At 32.9% G+C, this 19,342-nt stretch overlaps 1 protein-coding gene across 1 annotated transcript; it reads right to left on the bottom strand.

The window, feature by feature from the left end:
• Positions 1 to 4,819: 4,819 nt before the first annotated feature.
• Positions 4,820 to 19,330, bottom strand: gpat3 (glycerol-3-phosphate acyltransferase 3). The gene is made up of 13 exons (XM_051093296.1): positions 19,185 to 19,330; positions 16,411 to 16,606; positions 16,077 to 16,143; positions 15,213 to 15,507; positions 13,718 to 13,792; positions 13,406 to 13,495; positions 12,055 to 12,148; positions 11,852 to 11,967; positions 11,711 to 11,766; positions 11,348 to 11,433; positions 11,129 to 11,257; positions 10,029 to 10,108; positions 4,820 to 7,875 (listed from the first exon to the last, which is right to left on the bottom strand). The coding sequence occupies exons 2-13, from the start codon at positions 16,552 to 16,554 to the stop codon at positions 7,758 to 7,760; spliced, it is 1,350 nt and encodes a 449-aa protein (XP_050949253.1). The 5' UTR covers positions 16,555 to 16,606; positions 19,185 to 19,330; the 3' UTR covers positions 4,820 to 7,757.
• Between the last annotated feature and the right edge of the window lie 12 nt (positions 19,331 to 19,342).

Here is a 19,342-nt window from a genome sequence, read left to right as displayed (position 1 = left end):
GCTAGTTAAAAGTTAACACTGAGTATCAGTGCTATTTTAGTATTGTTGAGATACTACTAAATAAGATTGTATTAATATTTTGAATTCCTTTTTTTTACATTTTTCGTTTGATTTTAATTTGAATAATTTTGTGTTTTTGTCTTTTTCATTGAAATTGTCTTAAAAATGTCTATAAAACTAGTTAATTTTTATTTCAGTTTTATTCTATTATTGGTGTGAGTTTTATTTATTTATTTATTTTATTACTATAATGATTGAGACTGAGGTCATTTTCATTTACAGTATTATTTTCAATGTTTTTTTTTTCTTTTTACTTTTTGTAATTTAAAGTAAGATTTAATTTAATTTAATTTAATTAATTTCATTATTTGTTGTAAGAAACAACAACAAAGCAAGGACACATAAAAGATTTCTATTTTCAAAAATGCTATTCTTTTGAAATTTCTGTTGATTAAAGAATCCTGAAAAAATGGTTCCACACAAATATTAAGCAGTTTTCAACATTGATAATAATAATAAATGTTTCTTGAGCATCAAATCAGCATATTAAAATGATTTCTGAAGGATCATGTGATACTGAAGACTAGAGTGATGATGCTGAAAATCAGCTTTGCCATCACAAGAATTAATTACATTTTAAAATATATATTTAAGTTATTTTAAATCGTACATTTCACAACATTACTGTTTTTGCTGTGAGCATAAGAGACTTCTTTTAAAGGCATTGAAAAACTTACCAACGGCAAACTTTTGAATGATAGTGTATATTGAATATATATATATATATATATATATATATATATATATTATTTAAAGCAATAGTGCAAATGATGAGTTTGCACTCTTTAATGGGCAAGTATTTAGTTCCACACTGACAAGTTGTTCAAAGTTTGAGAATCACTCTTGATCGGTCACATGACGGGTGGGCAATCAACTAAACCAGAAGAGGAAGAGAGAACTTTTACGCACACGCTACGTCTTTTATCTTCTCAACATTAATTACAATCATGTAATTTCTTAATCCCCAACTGTCGGCACCTCACAGATGGCAATATTATTTACAATACACAATGTTGCTTGGAACCCGGCCAGATGCTGTCTTAATATGGATTTGATCATCTGTAACTTTGGCAGTTTGTCAATTAGTCAATTTTTTTGCAATATGAAGAAAAAAAAAACAATCTGTTCATTCTCTATTTTCTTCAGCCTGTCCCATCCTTTGTAAACTGATACAAAGAGTCCTTTGAATTAGGGAATGAGAAAAGGGGTAATCAAAACAAATGAGTGTAATATAAAAAGCTGAGGTTAATAATATCATAATGACCAGGTTAAAGGAAATTAAACAGTACTTTTGCAATTTAAGATGTTTTTCTCATGTTTGCTGTTGGTTGCTCAACTTTCTTGATAATCTGTAGACGTTATACATATATATTAATATATCACTCATATTAAAGTTGAATTCAATGGAAAGTGAAAAGAGAAATAGCACTGATAATCAGAAAACGATCATTTATTTTGCGTGCTATCCGGTAGGATCTGTACCTGCTGAGGCTGTGCGGGTTTATGTTTAAAGCTCAACGTGTATTGTTCAATGTGACATGGTCAATTCATCATTAGTTTTGAGCGGAGAACGGATGAGTACACTTTCAATTTAGTTCACAGCCTTTCTTCATTCATCATGCCTCCTCATCATCCATCATTTCCTCCCTTTGATTTGTACCAAAAACACACTTTCATAAGTTTAATGCAATTAATCATGAGGCAGGATAATTTTCTATTAATGGACCACAACCATTATTTCATTATTCATTTGATGAACTTGCACAGTGCGTTTCACGGAGGTGTGATTATAAGCACTGCTCACCAAGCATGAATGTGTGCCACTCCACATCTTTGTTGCTGTTTCTTAAATGGCTCCGTGTACAATGTGCCCGCGCCGCCGGCTGACTGTAGCTTTTGTCTTCATATAACAAGTCCTGATAAATTGGAAAAGTTGCAGGCATAGATGAGAGCTGACCCGAAAAACAAAAGCAATCACAGTAAAGGGTAAAACGCCTGGAACGGTGAACCGCGACAGCTCTCGCATTCAAGGTGAAATTCTGCCTCCCTCTCCATAAAAAGAGAAACATGCATACGCACCGAAAGCAACAATTTATGATCTTGTTACTTGAGCTGAATCATTTCAAACCGCCTGCTTTCTTTGAAAGCCATCAAAGTTATTTCTCAGTGCTGACACAGAACTAAAATCTAATTTTAAAAATAGCAAATTTGACTCCTTCCTTATATGTAATAATTTACAACAGTATCTAGAATCCTGCTGTTTTATTTAGTCTATTTTATATCTACTTTCAGCCATTTAAACCTGGTGTTATTTAAGTGTCATTTAGATACTGTTATAGTTTTTATCATATTTTGAATTTCAGTTCAAGAAATTTATTTCAGTTAAGATTTATTTTATTTAACATCATTTTTAATGGTTTTTGTTTTAGTTTTAGTTAATAATTTCTATGCCGCAGTTAGGAAACTTGGTGACACTTTACAATAAGGTTCATTAGTTAACATTAGTTAGCTAATTTAGTTAACATAAACTAAGAATGAACAATACGTCTACAGTATTTATTAATCTTAGTTAATTTGAATTTCATCATTTAAACTGCAAAAAAGGCTTATCTTACTTTGTATTTTTGTCTTGTTTTTAGTCAAAATATCTAAAAATTCTTGAATTAAGATGCATTTAATTGATAAGCAAAATTGCACAAGATATTTCTATGCCGCAGTTAGGAAAACTAGGAACACTTTACAATAGGTTCATTAGTTAATTTAAACACTTACACTGCAAAAAAAAAAAAAAAAGGCTTATCCACGTATTTTGGTCTTGTGTTTAGTCGAAATATTTAAAACTTCTTAAATTAAGATGCATTTACTTGATCTGCAAAATTACATAAGATATTTAGTCTTATTTAATTATTTAATCATCATTTATTCATTATTATTTAATCTTATTTAATCTCTAATTAATTAAGCTAATTTTGCTTAAAAGAGTATTTCACTTACCCCACTGGCAGATAATTTAACTTTTGTTTTTATCATTTATTTTATTTTAATTAACATTTATTTTATTTAACGTAACATTTTTTTTATGGTTTTTGTTTTAGTTGCAGTTTTAGTTAATAACGCTGATTTCTATGCCTCAGTTGGGAAACTTGGTAACACTTTACATTAAGGTTCATTAGTTAACTACTTTAGTTAACATAAACTAAGAAAGAACAATACGTCTGCAGCATTTATTAATCTAAGTTAATATTAATGTCAACATTTACACTGCAAAAAAGGCTTATTTTCATATTTTTGTCTTGTGTTTAGTCAAAATATCTAAAAATTCTGAAATTAAGATGCATTTAATTGATAAGAAAAATGACATAAGATATTTAGTCTTGTTTCCAGGGGAAAGAAAAAAAATTAATTAATTAATTAAGTTAATTTTGCTTAAAAGAGTATTTCACTTACCCCACTGGCATATAATTTTACTTGTTCTATAATATATTTCATTTTAGTTAACATTTATTTTATCTAACTTTGATAACACTTTACAATAAGGTTCATTAGTTAACATTAGTTCATTACTTTAGTTAACATGAACTAAGATTGAACAATATTTCTACAGCATTTATTAATCTTGGTTAATATTAATTTCATTATTTAAACTACAAAAAAAAGGCTTATCTTACTTCGTATTTTTGTCTTTTTTTAGTCAAAATATCTAAAAATTAAAAATTAAGATGCATTTAATTGATAAGCAAGATATTTAGTCTTGTTTCCAGGGGGTGGGAGGCACTAAATTAAGTTAATTTTGCTTAAAAGAGTATTTCACTTACCCCACTGGCAGATAATTGTACTTTTTTTTTTTTTAAATAATTTATTTAATTTTAATTAACATTTATGGTTTTTGTTTTAGTTGCAGTTTTAGCTAATAACCCTGATTTCTATGCCTGAGTTAGGAAACTTGGTGACACTTTACATCATCTTATCTTCGTATTTTTGTCTTGTGTTTACTCAAAATATCTAAAAATTATTAAATTAAGATGCATTTACTAGATAAGCAAAATGACATAAGATACGTAGTCTAATGATATTCAGTGTAATAAAAAAATACAATATTTAATCTAATGAAAAAAAAGTCTAAAAAAAAAAAAAAAAACTAAATTAAGTTCATTTTGCTTACAAAAAATATATATAATAATAATAATAATAATAAAAATAAATAAATTACTTGTCTTAAGCAAAATGAACTTAATTTTTTTCAAGACTAAATATTTTGTCATTTTGCTTATCTAGTAAATGTATCTTAATGTAAGAATTTTAAGATATTTGACCAGATATGTTAAGACAAAAATACTAAAATAAGCCTTTTTTTTTTTTTTTTTTTTTTGCATTATTATGCATTATTAAAATCAAAAGTTGTGTTTGTTAACATTAGTTAATGGGCTGTGAATGAACTTACATGAACTAACAATGAACGACTGTATTTTTATTTACTACCATTAATAAATGTAATCTTAAATTAAAGTCTATTTGCAAAAATGGATAACTCAGTTTTTTTAATTTTCAAAAGTCATGGTTTTATTATGTCATCATGTTTTTATTGTGTTAGTTAGCTGTATTTTTTAGTTATTTGTACTTAATCAAAATAACCCAACTGCAATTTAAGATTAATTGTAATGCATAAAAAAACATGCTTTTTAAAAATAGTTAAAACCCAAATGTTTTTGCAAATAAACTCTTCAAATACTATAATAAATGTATTGTTCATGTTAGTTAACCCATTAACTGATGTTACCAAATGACACCTTTTTTAAAGTGTTACTAAAAACGTATACACCTTCAACTTAAGCAACGATGCTGTATCAAAATTTCAGCTGATTATAAGAACATAATTATTTTTCAAACTGAATAGTCTCGAATCTCGCCGCAGATCAATCAGCCCTCAGACTCAAAGAAGTTCAGACTCCATTTTAGCTCAATCAAAAAGGGAAAGAAAAAAATCAATGTGGTCCAATTATAGCCAGTTTCATTAACGTATGTTAATCAGGTAGAATTGCAAATGAGAAAGGCATATGATTTCCCTTCTTGCATCCTGCCAATATACAGTAGACAGTGTTGATGAAACATCATCAACTGCATATTAACCCACCTGTTGATTTTAAAGTTAATGAAATCTATATATGCAACAACTGGACCACAAAACCAGTCATAAGTAGCGTGTGTATATTACACCGCATGGGTCCGAATGATCAATGTTTCTTTTATGCCAAAAATCATTAGGATATTAAGTAAAGATCACTGTCTGTGAAAATATTTTGTAAATTTCCTATCGCAAATATATCAAAACTTAATTTTTGATTAGTAATATGCATTGCTAAGAACTTCATTTGGACAACTTCAGGGCGATTTTCTCAATATTTAGATTTTTTTTGCACCCTCAGATTCCAGATTTTCAAATAGTTGTATCCTAACAAACCATACATCAACGGAAATCTTATTTATTTAGCTTAATCAATCAATCAATTTCCAAAAAAATTACCCTTATGACTGGTTTTGTGGTCCAGGGTCACATATATATTTCTATATATTACATGCCGCTGTTTGATGCATTTAAACAGTTCTGTTTAGCTTAAGAATGAGACTTGAAAGTCTTGAAAGATTTTTTTTTTTCTCCTGGATTCACCATGTTAAAGCATCATACACATCCTTTGGTTCCAGCTACGGTCCAGGAGAGGACATGTCTAAGACTACGACAAAAGCCGAGCACACTTCTTTCATTGTATTACTTTTTCCTCTCAGTCACAGCGCCAGCTCTTTGATTTGGACCGTATGTGTTTTCGGTAATCCATTTTTTTCAGTCAGATCTCGCTGGAAACAAGCAAAGAATCATCAATTGTGAAGTGCACTGCTCAAATAAAATATGACATCATTAAAAGCCAATTTAAGGTAATTTTTCTTAGATAACTGATTGATTTAAAATGCAAAGAAAGGAGTAAATTAGCAGATGCATTCAGGTTTTATCTTAAACCGACTCTGTTTGAGAAAAGAGAGTCTGTAGAGACTTCTTCCAGTATTCCTCTATTGATTTTTCCCTCCGAGACGTATTGTACCTCGAGATCTCATGCATTAGTGTAGGAGGTGCACTCGAGTCACAGAAAAGATGGTAGAACAATGTATTTAAAAAACATCGGGCTCTAACTAATGGGAGGTCCTCGGGAGAAGCGAGGTCATTTACCCTCGTGATTAGGTAAGCCAGTCAGTTCCAGGCAAGCTGTGATTTAAAATGATGTCCAGCTTGAACTACATTCTCCAGGAAAATGATCTAATTTAGTGATTTATTCATATTTACTGAGTGTACTGGCATTGCATTTGTATAGATCACATCTGGGTAAAAACAGAAATCGGGCAAATCGAATCAAAATACAGAGACGTGGCCGCCCGTCGCGCGGAGTCTACATCGGAGGCTCTGCCGGGGTCACTTCCATGCTTTTTATGATGTCGCTTTGAAATCTATCCGAATCACATTAAATTGGATATAAAGATGTGCAGACACATACATCACAGTAAATGGTGTGCCAGAGCACTGCTCGTGGAGAATCCCACCTCAACAATCAGGTTATAAAATCGGCTTCAGATCCGATTAATAATTTACAATCCTGTTAGGGGAGAACAAACATTTCTGTTCAAGCAATTTAAGTTGCAGGACTGTTATTAAAGCCCGCCGCTGCCTTTCACGGGGGCTGGAGGATCGTCTGGGGATCGCAGACGGAGAGAAAGAGAGCGAGCTAAGCCCGCTCCCAGCCTTCTGTGCCAGAGAATAACTATGTTCTATTTCACACTCTATGCTTTCTTTATTAAACTGCCATCGCGGTAAGCACATATCGCTCACCGTCCCCTCTTTGAATTTACCGTGACTTCTCTCCTTTTCCCGTGCTGCTGGGAAACTTTCTGTCCACTTTCCGCAGCGAGATCTTAGTGCCTAATGACTTTATAATGGCGGACGTTTCAATGGAGCTCTAAGTAAAATGAGCTGGTGCTCCTGCAATCAAGAGCTCAATGGTGCTTTGTGCATCACCCATCACTAATTGACACAAGGGAGACAGATTTGCCTTTTTCGCCGAGGGCTGAAAAGGCTTAATGTAATTGTTGCGTGTTTACATTCTACGCTGGTTTCGCTCACAGCGCGTACTTTGAGAATACGACTGATTCTATTATAGGACTGCTAAATATCATGTTACTGATGCTTGGAGAGATGAATATTTAATTTCATTATTTTATTAGCAAAAGCAATCATTATAGTGAGCTGTCTGATGTGGCTTAAATTGTCTTTCGCTTGGTAACAGTGACCTCTAGTGTCCACACAGGAACAGCCCACTGGACCTGAGAAAAGTGTGAGCAGCTCTTTAAGAAATCATGTAACAGGAATACATTATGAACATGCACAAGTGGATATTTTAACATGCAAATCTATAACTCCCAGCAACGATTGAGAACTATGTGAAGATCTGAGTGTTTTTAAGATATATGTACACATATAAAACTTGTCCGAACAAGTTCGGATCCCAAGAAACTTTTTCCAGTTAAAAAATACAGCTGAATCAAAAGGAGCAACGTTGCACAGCATCGGGCCTGTGTTGAGGGATGATTGTGTTTGTGAGCTAGAAGTGTTTCAGACTTCAGATAGTCAAGTTCATAAATAGTGTGAGATTAAATTTTTAGGCGGGACCAACGGAAGATTCTTGACAGTCTGAGCCTACGATCATACTGCTGTACATCTTCTGCTGCTCCTCCTTAAATGACTCTTTTACCTTTTCCCTCTTTAGTCCTCCATCCCTGCAACACAATGAAACTTTGTGAATATCAAAAATTTGTGATAGACTCACATTAGCCGGGCCAGTATCTGGTCATGTTGAGATCATCATATTTGCCATCCACTAGTAAATATACATTTTATAGGAATTCTACAGACAATTTGCAGTGCCTTGCAAAAGTATTCATACCCCTTCATTTTATGTTGCAGAGTTACGTTAAAATGCTTTGAATTACTTTTTTTCCACATCAATTTACACTCCATAAACTAAAGCAGAAAACAGGTTTGCAACAACTTTGCAAATTTATAAAAAATAAAACACTGAAATATTCATACCTTAACTCAGTACTAAGTTGAAACACCTTTACAGCCTCAAGTCTTTTTGGGTATGATGCGACAATTTCTGCACATGTGTATTTGGCAATTTCTGCAGTCTTATGTTAAAATGCTTTAAATTACTTTTTTTCCACATTAGTCTACACTCCATACACCATAATGACAAAGCACAAAACAGCTTTGCAAATTTACTAGCAATAAAAAAACTGAAATGATTCCATTGCATAAGTATTCATACCCTTTTCTGGGACACTTGAAATTTAGCTCAGGATCATTCATATCGCTTGTAGATGTTACTACACTTAGAGTGGAGTTAACCTGTTAGCCAAATTCATTTGAATGAGTGTGATTTGGAAAGGCACACACCTCTCAATAAAATAAATAAAATGCATATCAGAGCAAAAGCCAAGCCTGAGGTCAAAATAACTACCTGTGGAGCTCAGAAACAGGCTTGCGTTTAGGCACAGATCTGGTGACGAGTTCAGAAAAAATTCTGCTGCAGTGAAGATTCACAGAAGCATGTAGTATTCATTATCCATAATGTAAGATGCTTGGAACAACTAGGACTGTTCCTAGAGCTGGCCTCCTGGCCAAACTGAGCAATTGATGGAGAAGAGCCTTGATTAGACTGGTGACCAAGAAGCTGATGGTCACTCTAGTTGAGCTCCATGATCATAAATGCAGATGAAAGAAGCTTACAGAAGGACAAACATCACTGCAACACTCCACCGATCTGGGCTTTATGGTGGTGCGGCCAAACTCAATCCTCCTCAGTGAAGGAACTTGAAAACACACTTGGAATTTGCAACAAAGCACCTGAAGAACTCTCAGACTGTGAGAAACAAGATTATCTTGAACCTCTGAGGTCTGATGAACCTCAATTTCAAGCATCATGTATGGGGGAAACCAGGCACTGCTCATCACCTGCACAGTACCATCCCAAATGTAAAGTGTGCTGGTAGCAGCCACATGCTGTGGGGCTGTTTTTCAGTGGCAGGGACTAAGGAAGTCATTACAGTAGTAGGAAAGCTCAACACGCGACATATTGAGACAGCCTTAATAAAAAAAAACCCAGTCCAGAGCATTCACAATCTCAGACTGGGCAGAAGGTTCACCTTCCAACAGAACAATGAACTTAAGAAAACAGCAAGAGTGGCTTATACACAACTCTGTGAATGTCCTTGAGTGGCCCAGCCACAGCCTGGGCTTAAACCCAATCAAATATTTCTGGAGAAACCTAAAATTTGTCTTCCAGCCCCCATCCAAGCTGACAGAGCTTGAGAGGTGAAGAGGTGGCGAGAAGAACAGCAGATATTTGCCAAATACAGATGTGCAAAACTTGTTGCATCATATCCAAAAAGACTTGAGGCTGTATAGGTGCTTCAACTAAGTACTGAGTTAAGGGTGTGAATACTTATGCACTGTACTTATTTCAGTGTTTTATTTTTAATACATTTGCAAAGTTGTTACAAATCTGTTTTGTGCTTTGTCATTATGGAGTATGGAACGTAGATTGATGTGGGAAAAAGTAATTTAAAGCATTCTAACATAAAGCTGCAACATAACAAAATTTGGAAATAAAAATGAAGGGGTATGAATACTTTTGCAAGGCACTGTAAATGCATGTCTACAGTACACATTTAATCATAATGTTTTCTTCAGAGTAGAAAATTATAAAGTAATTATAATTATTATTTAAAAAAAATAGTAAATAAGTTACCCTTTAATAAAGTAATTTTTGAATATAATATTTGTGTACAATTGAAAAAATATGTAATTTTTTAGCTTTTTCCCACTAATATTTGGTTGTAATATGTTGCGTGGGATTGTCTGTTCTTACCAGGACAAATCCACCAGTCCTCCCTGTTGTGCTATAGCTGATTTCACTCTGTTAGCGAAGTGAACAGCATCCTCTCCATCCTACAAAACACAGATTCAGATATACACATACAATAAAATGATCTACCAGTCAAAAGGTTTAAACACATCTAAAATTCTCAACAAAGTCATTAAAAGTAGTGACACAAATGAAAGTGAGGGGATGTATCTTACATTTAAGTTTCTTTAAAGTAGTTAGTAGTAACTCTATGCTTATACTACAGTACTGCATGCTCTGGTGCATTCTGGGACGTTTTTAAACACGACTGAAGGAATGTTAAAAAAAAAAAAAAAGCCAAATATATGAATCTAATCAATTTAGTGTTTTTACGCATTTTACATTTATTCCAAAATAATAACTCAAGTCAGTAACAATATATGTAATTTGTGAACTTATGTTAAGCTATTCTTTTTAATAGTTATTTTTAATTTTTGGGATAATCAGTCATCAAAGCTTGCTAAATATTGGTCACAGACACAGAGATTTACTTTAAATTTCACCAAGCTGATTACTCACTAAAAACTCCCCAAGATCATGTTTTCAGGCCATTTTATGTCTTATTCTGCCGTAACAAAGTGGTTATATCTAAGTGTGCGAGTTGTTTACTTACTTTTTAAATTCCCATTAAAGCCATTACATTGTTCATTCAGACTGATTTGTTAATGAACCAGTCACAGCCGAACATAACCAGTCATGTCCAATCATATCGAGGCACTGCCTCCTCTCACGTGACTTTCGTTCTAAATTACCCCCCACAAAACTCACCACACACTTAAAATATCAATGGGCTCAGGGGAGGTGAGAAAGATGCGGACTCCTGCTTTAACTTTACCTGCTGGCATTGCTTTTGGACAATGTTTTGAGTGATTTATACACTTTGTTTTACTACGAATTGTTTTCTCATCCAATATTTTGAGAAGAGACTGTATGCTTAATGTTTATCGTTTTCCTCAAATATCAGAAATGACCCTAATTTATTTTTCTGCTTAGGCTCCAGCATCCCTGTGATCTTACACAGGACAAGCAGTTTGGAGAATGGATAGATGGATGTTACTGCTTACCTGTCGAGTCATAGGTGGGAGGTACCACACGTTGCACACGATGGCCCAGCTTGTCATCATTCTGAGGATGTAGCTCACCATGTTGTACTTGGCACTGTTCCAGAAGGCATCTCCAAACTGAGGGTCATACTGAAAGAGAGAAGTACATGAGGTGTGTCCCTTTCAGAGGGTAACCGTAATACTCCTGTAGGAAAATACTGGGTTGTTGGTATTCGATACCTTGATTGCTACTGGGTATATAGTTCCACCAATTTCAAAGCTTCCCTTCTTGAACATCATGACTGATGTATTATTAATGCAAGTTCCTACAAGAAACACAAAGACAGACCGTTGGGACTTCGGGAATAACAAATGACAGAGATTTATTTAAAAAAAACAAAACATAGAATATAAAAAGGTCATTGCGACTTTTTATCTCAGAGTTCTGACCTTTTTTCACAATTGTGAGATATCTTTTTTTTTATTCCACAGTGGAAACAAGCGTCCATATTTATACTTTATTTTACAGTAGATTGATACTGCATGATTACTGCATTACTAAAGACTTGCAATAGGACACAATCACATGAATATAACTTTTACCCTCTGGGAAGATCAGGATTGGCAGCTTAGTTTTATCAGCAATATGGTCTTTCAACCTGCGAAAACAGCAAAATTGAGGCTTTATGTCCCAAGTGAGGACATGTTATACTCCACAAGACTGATCAACACACACTTTGTCACCTTTTGGCAACCGCATGGCGATCTTTCATCTCGGATCTCTCAAACCACACATGGGGACAGGACCGCACCATAGACCTCTGGATGACCCCCATGAGGCCTCCATGAACTTGACCTACCTGAGGAGAATGAAATTGAGTTAAAGACACCTGAGACCTTCTCCAGACACACAATGTCACACAGCTGATATAGTCAGCGTGACTCACCATAGCATAACATCCATCATTCGCCAGAATGACAATGTCAATCGGGGAAGTGTGGTTGGCAACACAGATGCCTCCTTTTTTCGGCCGATTCTCTCTGTGATGCATCCCATGAGACAAATATAAAAAACAGTGGTCATTTGACAACATTAGTGGGTGTTAAAAAGAAAGAGGTGTGTCATGGGCTGATGAATGACAATGAGACATAATAACGATCCCTGTCTCCATCTCAGTTTTAATAAATGCATTATAAGAAGGGCCTGGTTTTGACACATTTCACGATTCGGTTCAATTCTGATTCACAAGCTTACAATTCGATTCAATATAAATTATTTTGGATATAAATCAAGTACAGAACATGCTGGAGTTATGGTCACCGAATAACGTTATTTTAACGTTTTTTTTTTAGGTCAATGCAACGTTACGTGACATAGTTTACAAGCTGTTATATTGATGTCTTTGTGTGGTTGAAACACTGATTGAGCGATTGCATGAAACAGAATATGGATTTCGGTAAGTTGTGCTCTTTCTTTTAACAAACCTTGTCTATTCATGTTTATTTTGTGTTAAAACTGGTATTAAAACTGCGGAGATTATCAGTTTATGTTCACTTCGCGCCTCTCTTGAACTGAGCCACAACAGCAATTTGTCACTCTACATCAAACAGCAGCAAAACGGCATTTATTGTTTGAAACCTGTAATAAACCAGACAGAATTTGAAATCTGGGACTTTGTTTCATATCAAAAATAACAACACACAAGCTTATTGCAATTTACTGGATGGGAGGTGCACTAAAATGTTCAATTCATATAACTGAAAACAAGCTAAACTAATAGATTTTTGGGATTTAAGAATCGACATTGTTTCATAAAAATGAGAATCGATTGAAATCGAGAAAACAATATTTTTTTACTCTGCCTTAATTATAAGCCATCGTAATTTCTAGCAATTCTTACTAAAGATCTCTTATTTTGTTGCTGAATTTCTTGTATCCACTTTAGTCATTCTTTAGCTGCTTTTATTAATTTGCTTTATTTAAACTGTAAAAAAAGAACTTTTACGCATGTTTTACTTCCTAAAAGCACTCAAATCAGCTAAAAAGTACTGCAAAGAATATGTAATATGCCAAAACAGATATAAAAATATATGCACAGACACTATAGGCTATATATTGTTTTCACAGTGAATGACGTTTGATGTATGCCAAAAAGTTGGCATACTGTTTTTGAGACCTGTTTTACATCTGCACAGGCGACCGTTGGAGAAAAACACAGAGAAGCAGAGTGAAACCGGGGACAGTGAGACAACGATCAAATGGGAAAGACTGGGATAAAAAAAGAAACAGTGGCTCACTTATTATGATAGCGGATGGTAGCAGACAGGCCTCTGGCACATATTCTGTAGCATGTAATATGAACCAAATCACTGAGCCAGTTCTTCACACTGAAAGAGACACAGAGCTTTTCTGTTAGGATGTGCAACTCTCAAAACTCAAAACTCTCAAAAGAATTTCTTAAACATGAAATTAAATATCAGAATTTCATCCATATATAACAAACTTGTTTGATCTGGTTTGACTTATTATTATTATTATTATTCAGTCAGTTCATGAATCAAGGACAAGAGAATGTGATATAATTAATTACATCATGCAATATTAATTACTTGCTGTTAGGAAGCAATCCAACAAGGGTAGTTCCTATCACCAACCAACTCAATCCAATAGCAGCCAACGTGATCCTATTGCAAAAAACAACAACATGATTAAATATACAGTACATATGGGTATATCACAAATAACAGATGTAGGTCTAAATTCCAAGTCACAATAATGAGAACTGGGTGTGGGAAATGTTAAATACACTACCAGTCAAAAGTTTTTGAACAGTAAGATTTTAATTTTTTTTTTTAAAGATGTCTCTTCTGCTCACCAGGCGTGCATTTATTCCAAAATACAACAAAAGCAGTATTTACTGAGAAATATTTTTACTATTTAAAATAACTGCTTTCTATTTTAATATATTTAAAAATGTAATTTATTCCTCTGATCAAAGCTAAATTTTCAGCATCATTACTCCAGTCCTCAGTGTATCATGATTCTTCAGAAATCATTCTAATTTGCTGATTTGCTGCTCAAGAAACGTTTTTTTTTTTTTTTAATCAATATTTAAAACAGTTGAGTACATTTTTTTTCAGGATTCTTTGATGAATAGAAAGATCTAAAGATCAGCATCATCTTTTGTAACATTATACACTATACCATTCAGAAGCCTGGAGATTTTATTTTATTTATTTATTTATTTATTTATTTATTTATTTTTTTATTTATTTTTTTTTTTTTTGTGGGAAGAAATTATAGAAATGAATACTGTTATTTAGCAAGGATGCTTTAAATTAATCAGAAGTGATAATAAAGACATTTATAATGTTACAAAAGATTTCTATTTCAGATAAATGCTGTTCTTCTGAATTTTCAATTCATCAAAGAAACCTGAAAAAATCTACATAGCTGTTTTTAACAGTAATAATAATGATAAATGTTTTTTGAGCAGCAAATCAGAATATTACAATGATTTCTGAAGGATCATGTGACTGGATTAATGATGCTAAAAATTCAGCTTTGAATTCACAGGAATGTATTACATTTTTAAATATGTTCAAATAGAAAACAGTTATTTTAAATAGCAAAAATATTTCAAAATTTTACTGTTTTTACTGTATTTGGATCAAATAAATGCAGGCTTGGTGAGCAGAAGAGACATCTTTAAAAAAAAACATCAAAAAACTTACTGTTCAAAAACTTTCGACAGGTAGTGTATAATTTCAAAAAATATTATTACATTGTAAAATAGATGTTTCCCATTTTATTATATTTTATAATGCAATTTATTTCTGTGTAATAAAGCTGAATTTTCAGCATCTATTACTCCAGTCTTCAGTGTCACATGATCCTTCAGAAATCATTCTAATATGCTGATTTGGTATTCAAGAAATATTTCCTATAATTATGTTTTTGTGGAAACCATGATACATTATTTTCAGTGACAATTATGAGTTTAAAAGAATAGCATTCATAATGTAAAAAAGCACTTTTGATCAAGTGAATGCATCCTTGATGACTTAATGTCACTTGATGAATGAAATATCACTCCAGTCTCACCTGAGAGGCAACAAGATACAGTAACGTATAAAAACTCCCAGGCCCCATATGACAGTAAGCCGCACGCTGATATAACGAAAGTTGATGTTGGTCCGTGTGAGGAGGTTCCAAGAAGCCAGTTCCTCAGACGTGAAGCGCTGAGTCACCTGATCCTCAACAATGTTCTCAATGCCTTTCTTACAGAAATAGAAGGCATCACACAGCGTAAAATCTCCCCCCGCCAAATTTTTTGGATGGGATCGTCGCAGTTGTCCGATCTCCTCCTCCATAGAGCCATCATCTTTCTCGATGATCCCTGAGAACACATTATGAATTTGATATGAGAGCAGATAGAAAGGGAGAAAACTGCACAATGCTTGCATTTTTTTTTTTTTTTTTTTTTTTTTTGGTTTGGATATAATAATGCAAGCATGATTTCATGTGTGTCCTGAGCTCTGGATTCAAGCAAAAATGCTGTGTCTGAAGCTGGGTAAAGTTCAAAAATAAGTTTAACTGAAATTATGAAATCCACCACTTGCTGCAATACCAAGTACAGTGAATTCAACAGACTGACCACGACTGACAGGGATCAGGCCAATAATAAAAGCATTTAAAACATATGTTCTTACTGAATATAAAAAGCTGTGTCAGCTAAAACAGAATGTTTATGACTTTTGTTAACATATGAATATACTGCATTAATGCTTCAAAATAAATAAGCAGGATTTTTTTTTTTATATTATTGTCTAATATGCAGCATCAATAATTCCAAAGAGGAAGCTGTGGCTTCACATGACATTTGCATGAAATCTAACACTTGTTTTTTATGCACATGATATTTTGCACAAATATTTTAGCATTGACAGACATCCTTATTTCACTCACCGTTGACTGACTGTGATGGCAATTTTTGCTGTTCCTTCTGTCCTCTTTGGATCCTGAGAGTCGCCCACTGCCACAGAACACAAGTTTATTTTCAGGTAACCTTTAACACAGTGCTTCCTATATTCAGGGATCGCTTAACCTGTCATGTACAAATCAAAGCTCAATGTCCTGTCTTAAATTAAAAAAACTAAAAGCGAAACTTCTGGCAATGCCTTTTGACCCTCTTTTGCAAGTTTGTCTTGGCATCATCAGCTTCTGTCAGGTCTAGGTAAATGAAAAAATTTTATATAAGGCAAAATATGATCAGCAATTCGATATGATTTAGATCCTTTACCTCTAGTATTTTAACCAGCACCTTGATGTAGATATCTGTGAAGCCCAAGGACACGCCAAACATGGCAGGTAACACGATGAGCCCCGCTACTATGGACATCCACACCTGGAAGAGTACGAATGCAATGTCCCAAGCACCTTCCATCTCTCTGCTCTCCTTCCTGTCAGTCTACGGGACGAGGCTTTGGGCTCACCATCTGCTCAAGCGGGTGAAGGTAAAAGCCAAAAAAGAGGTGGCTGTGTGTTTAATATGTCGTAATCAGTGTTAGTACTGCCTCTGGGGATTTTTCATGTGGTTGGCCTGTTTCTGTATTACTATACAACATCTGACCTGCTTATTGCTGAGTTTAATTTGACAAGTGTGACCCTGGACCACAAAACCAATCGTAAGTAGCACAAGTATATTCGTAGCAATAGCCAACAATACACTGTACGGGTCAAAATAATCAAGTTTTCTTTTATGCCAAAAATCTTTAGGATATTAAGTAAAGATAATGTTGCTACATTTCCTACTGTAATTATATAAATTTCCTACTGTAAATTAAAATTTTACTTAATTAACAAAAATATTATGTAAAATCAAACTGCTACTAAGAAACTTTCTTAATATTTTTTGTCATTTTATTTCATATACTTTTGTTTTTATTGTAGTGATGGCTAATAGATCAACATGTTTATTATTCTATTGGTAACAATAGCTGTAGTAATTTTATTTTTATTTTATTTTAGGACATTTGTGCCTAGTTGTAGTAACTATGGTATTTTTATTATTTTTTTCAATAATATTTGTGGCTAATAGATGTTTTAACTGTGAAATTTATATTTTATTTAATTTATATGACATTTGTGGATAGCTGTAGTAATTATTATGATATTTTATGATATAATATGTGACCCTGGACCACAAAACTACTCTTACGTAGCACAGGTATATTTGTAGCAATAGCCAAAAATACATTGTATGGGTCAAAATGATCGATTTTTCTTTTATGCCAAAAATCATTAGGATATTAAGTAAAGATCATGTTCTATGAAGATATTTTGTAAATTTTTGTAAATTTTTGTAAATATCTGAATTTCCTACTGTAAATTATGATTTTACTTAATTAACAAAAACATTATGTAAAATCAAACTGCTAATAAGAACCTTTCATAATATTTTTGTCATTTTATTTCATACACTTTTGTTTTTATTGTAGTGATGGCTAATAGATCAACACATTTATTTTTCTATTAGTAACAACAGCTGTAGTAATTTTATTTTTATTTTATTTTATGACATCTGTGCCTATTTGTAGTAATTATGATATGTCTATTGGTTAATTTTAGCATATTTGTGGCTAATAGCTGTAGTAACTATGGTATTTTTTTATTATTTTTTCAATAATATTTGTGGCTAATAGATGTAGTAATTATTATGATATTTTATGATATAATATGTGACCCTGGACCACAAAACTAGTCTTACGTAGCACAGGTATATTTGTAGCAATAGCCAAAAATACATTGTATGGGTCAAACTGATTGATTTTTCTTTTATGCCAAAAATCATTAGGATATTAAGTAAAGATCATGTTCCATAAAGATATTTTGTAAATTTCCTACCGTAAATATCTGAATTTCCTACTGTAAATTATGATTTTACTTAATTAACAAAAATATTATGTAAAATCAAACTGCTAATAAGAACCTTTCATAATATTTTTGGCATTTTATTTCATACACTTTTGTTTTTATTGTAGTGATGGCTAATAGATCAACACGTTTATTTTTCTATTAGTAACAACAGCTGTAGTAATTTTATTTTTATTTTATTTTATGACATCTGTGCCTATTTGTAGTAATTATGATATGTCTATTTTGGTTCATTTTAGCATATTTGTGGCTAATAGCTGTAGTAACTATGGTATTTTTTATTATTTTTCAATAATATTTGTGGCTAATAGATGTTTTAACTGTGTAATTTATATTTTGTTTAATTTATATGACATTTGTGGATAGCTGTAGTAATTATTATGATATTTTATGATATAATATGTGACCCTGGACCACAAAACTACTCTTACGTAGCACAGGTATATTTGTAGCAATAGCCAAAAATACATTGTATGGGTCAAAATGATCGATTTTTCTTTTATGCCAAAAATCATTAGGATATTAAGTAAAGATCATGTTCCATAAAGATATTTAGAAAATTTCCTACTGTAAATATATCAAAACTTACATATAACAAAATATATCAAAAATTACTAATATGCATCGCTACGAACTTCATCTGGACAACTTTAAAGGAGATTTTCTAAATAATTATTTAATATTTTCCAACAGATGCATCTCGTCCAAATATTATCCTATCCTAACAAACCATACATCAATGGAAAGCTTATAATTCAGCTTTCAGATGATATAAATGTCAATTTTAAAAAACTGACGCGGTCACATATGTGATGTAAGACATTTGTAGCTTATTTCCTTACTTCAGCGGAAACTCTTTAAGGGTCTCCGTAATGTATTAACCCCTTTAAGTACACGACACTCTTTCCTTAAAGTGTATCAGAAAAGCATATTATCTAAATACACTTCTACTAGATGATTTTAGCTAACTATAATGGCATCTATAAAATATTTATCGAAACTTTCAGGGCTTGAGTTGTCCGTCTCCTTTCCGTTATCAGAAACCGCTGTGCCATAAGAGCGTAACAACAGTATCACATGAGCAGTTAAACAACAACAGCCCAACAATGATTAAGATTCAATATAACACCTTCACAATACCTCGATAACATTCATTTCTTCATTCCAGACGTCTGAGGTTGATGTATTATATATTGTATGTCCCAAAATCCTTAAACTATGTCCGAAAAAGTTCTCGTGTGACTGGATACAAAGTTCGGACACATATGGATATAAATGATGTATTAGCGCCACCTAAT

This window comes from Labeo rohita, chromosome 21, assembly GCF_022985175.1.
Source record: "Labeo rohita strain BAU-BD-2019 chromosome 21, IGBB_LRoh.1.0, whole genome shotgun sequence".
Lineage (NCBI taxonomy): Eukaryota > Metazoa > Chordata > Actinopteri > Cypriniformes > Cyprinidae > Labeo > Labeo rohita.
This window is presented reverse-complemented; position numbering and strand designations above follow the sequence as displayed.

Excerpts from the sequence above, each read along its gene's own strand:
- gpat3 (XM_051093296.1), bottom strand. The coding sequence starts at position 16,554 with ATGGAAGGTGCTTGGGACATTGCATTCGTACTCTTCCAGGTGTGGATG. Across the intron at positions 15,508-16,076 it reads GCCATCACAGTCAGTCAACG|GGATCATCGAGAAAGATGAT; the intron begins GTGAGTGAAATA and ends ATGTGTTCTCAG. Across the intron at positions 11,767-11,851 it reads CGCCATGCGGTTGCCAAAAG|GTTGAAAGACCATATTGCTG; the intron begins GTGACAAAGTGT and ends CTGTTTTCGCAG.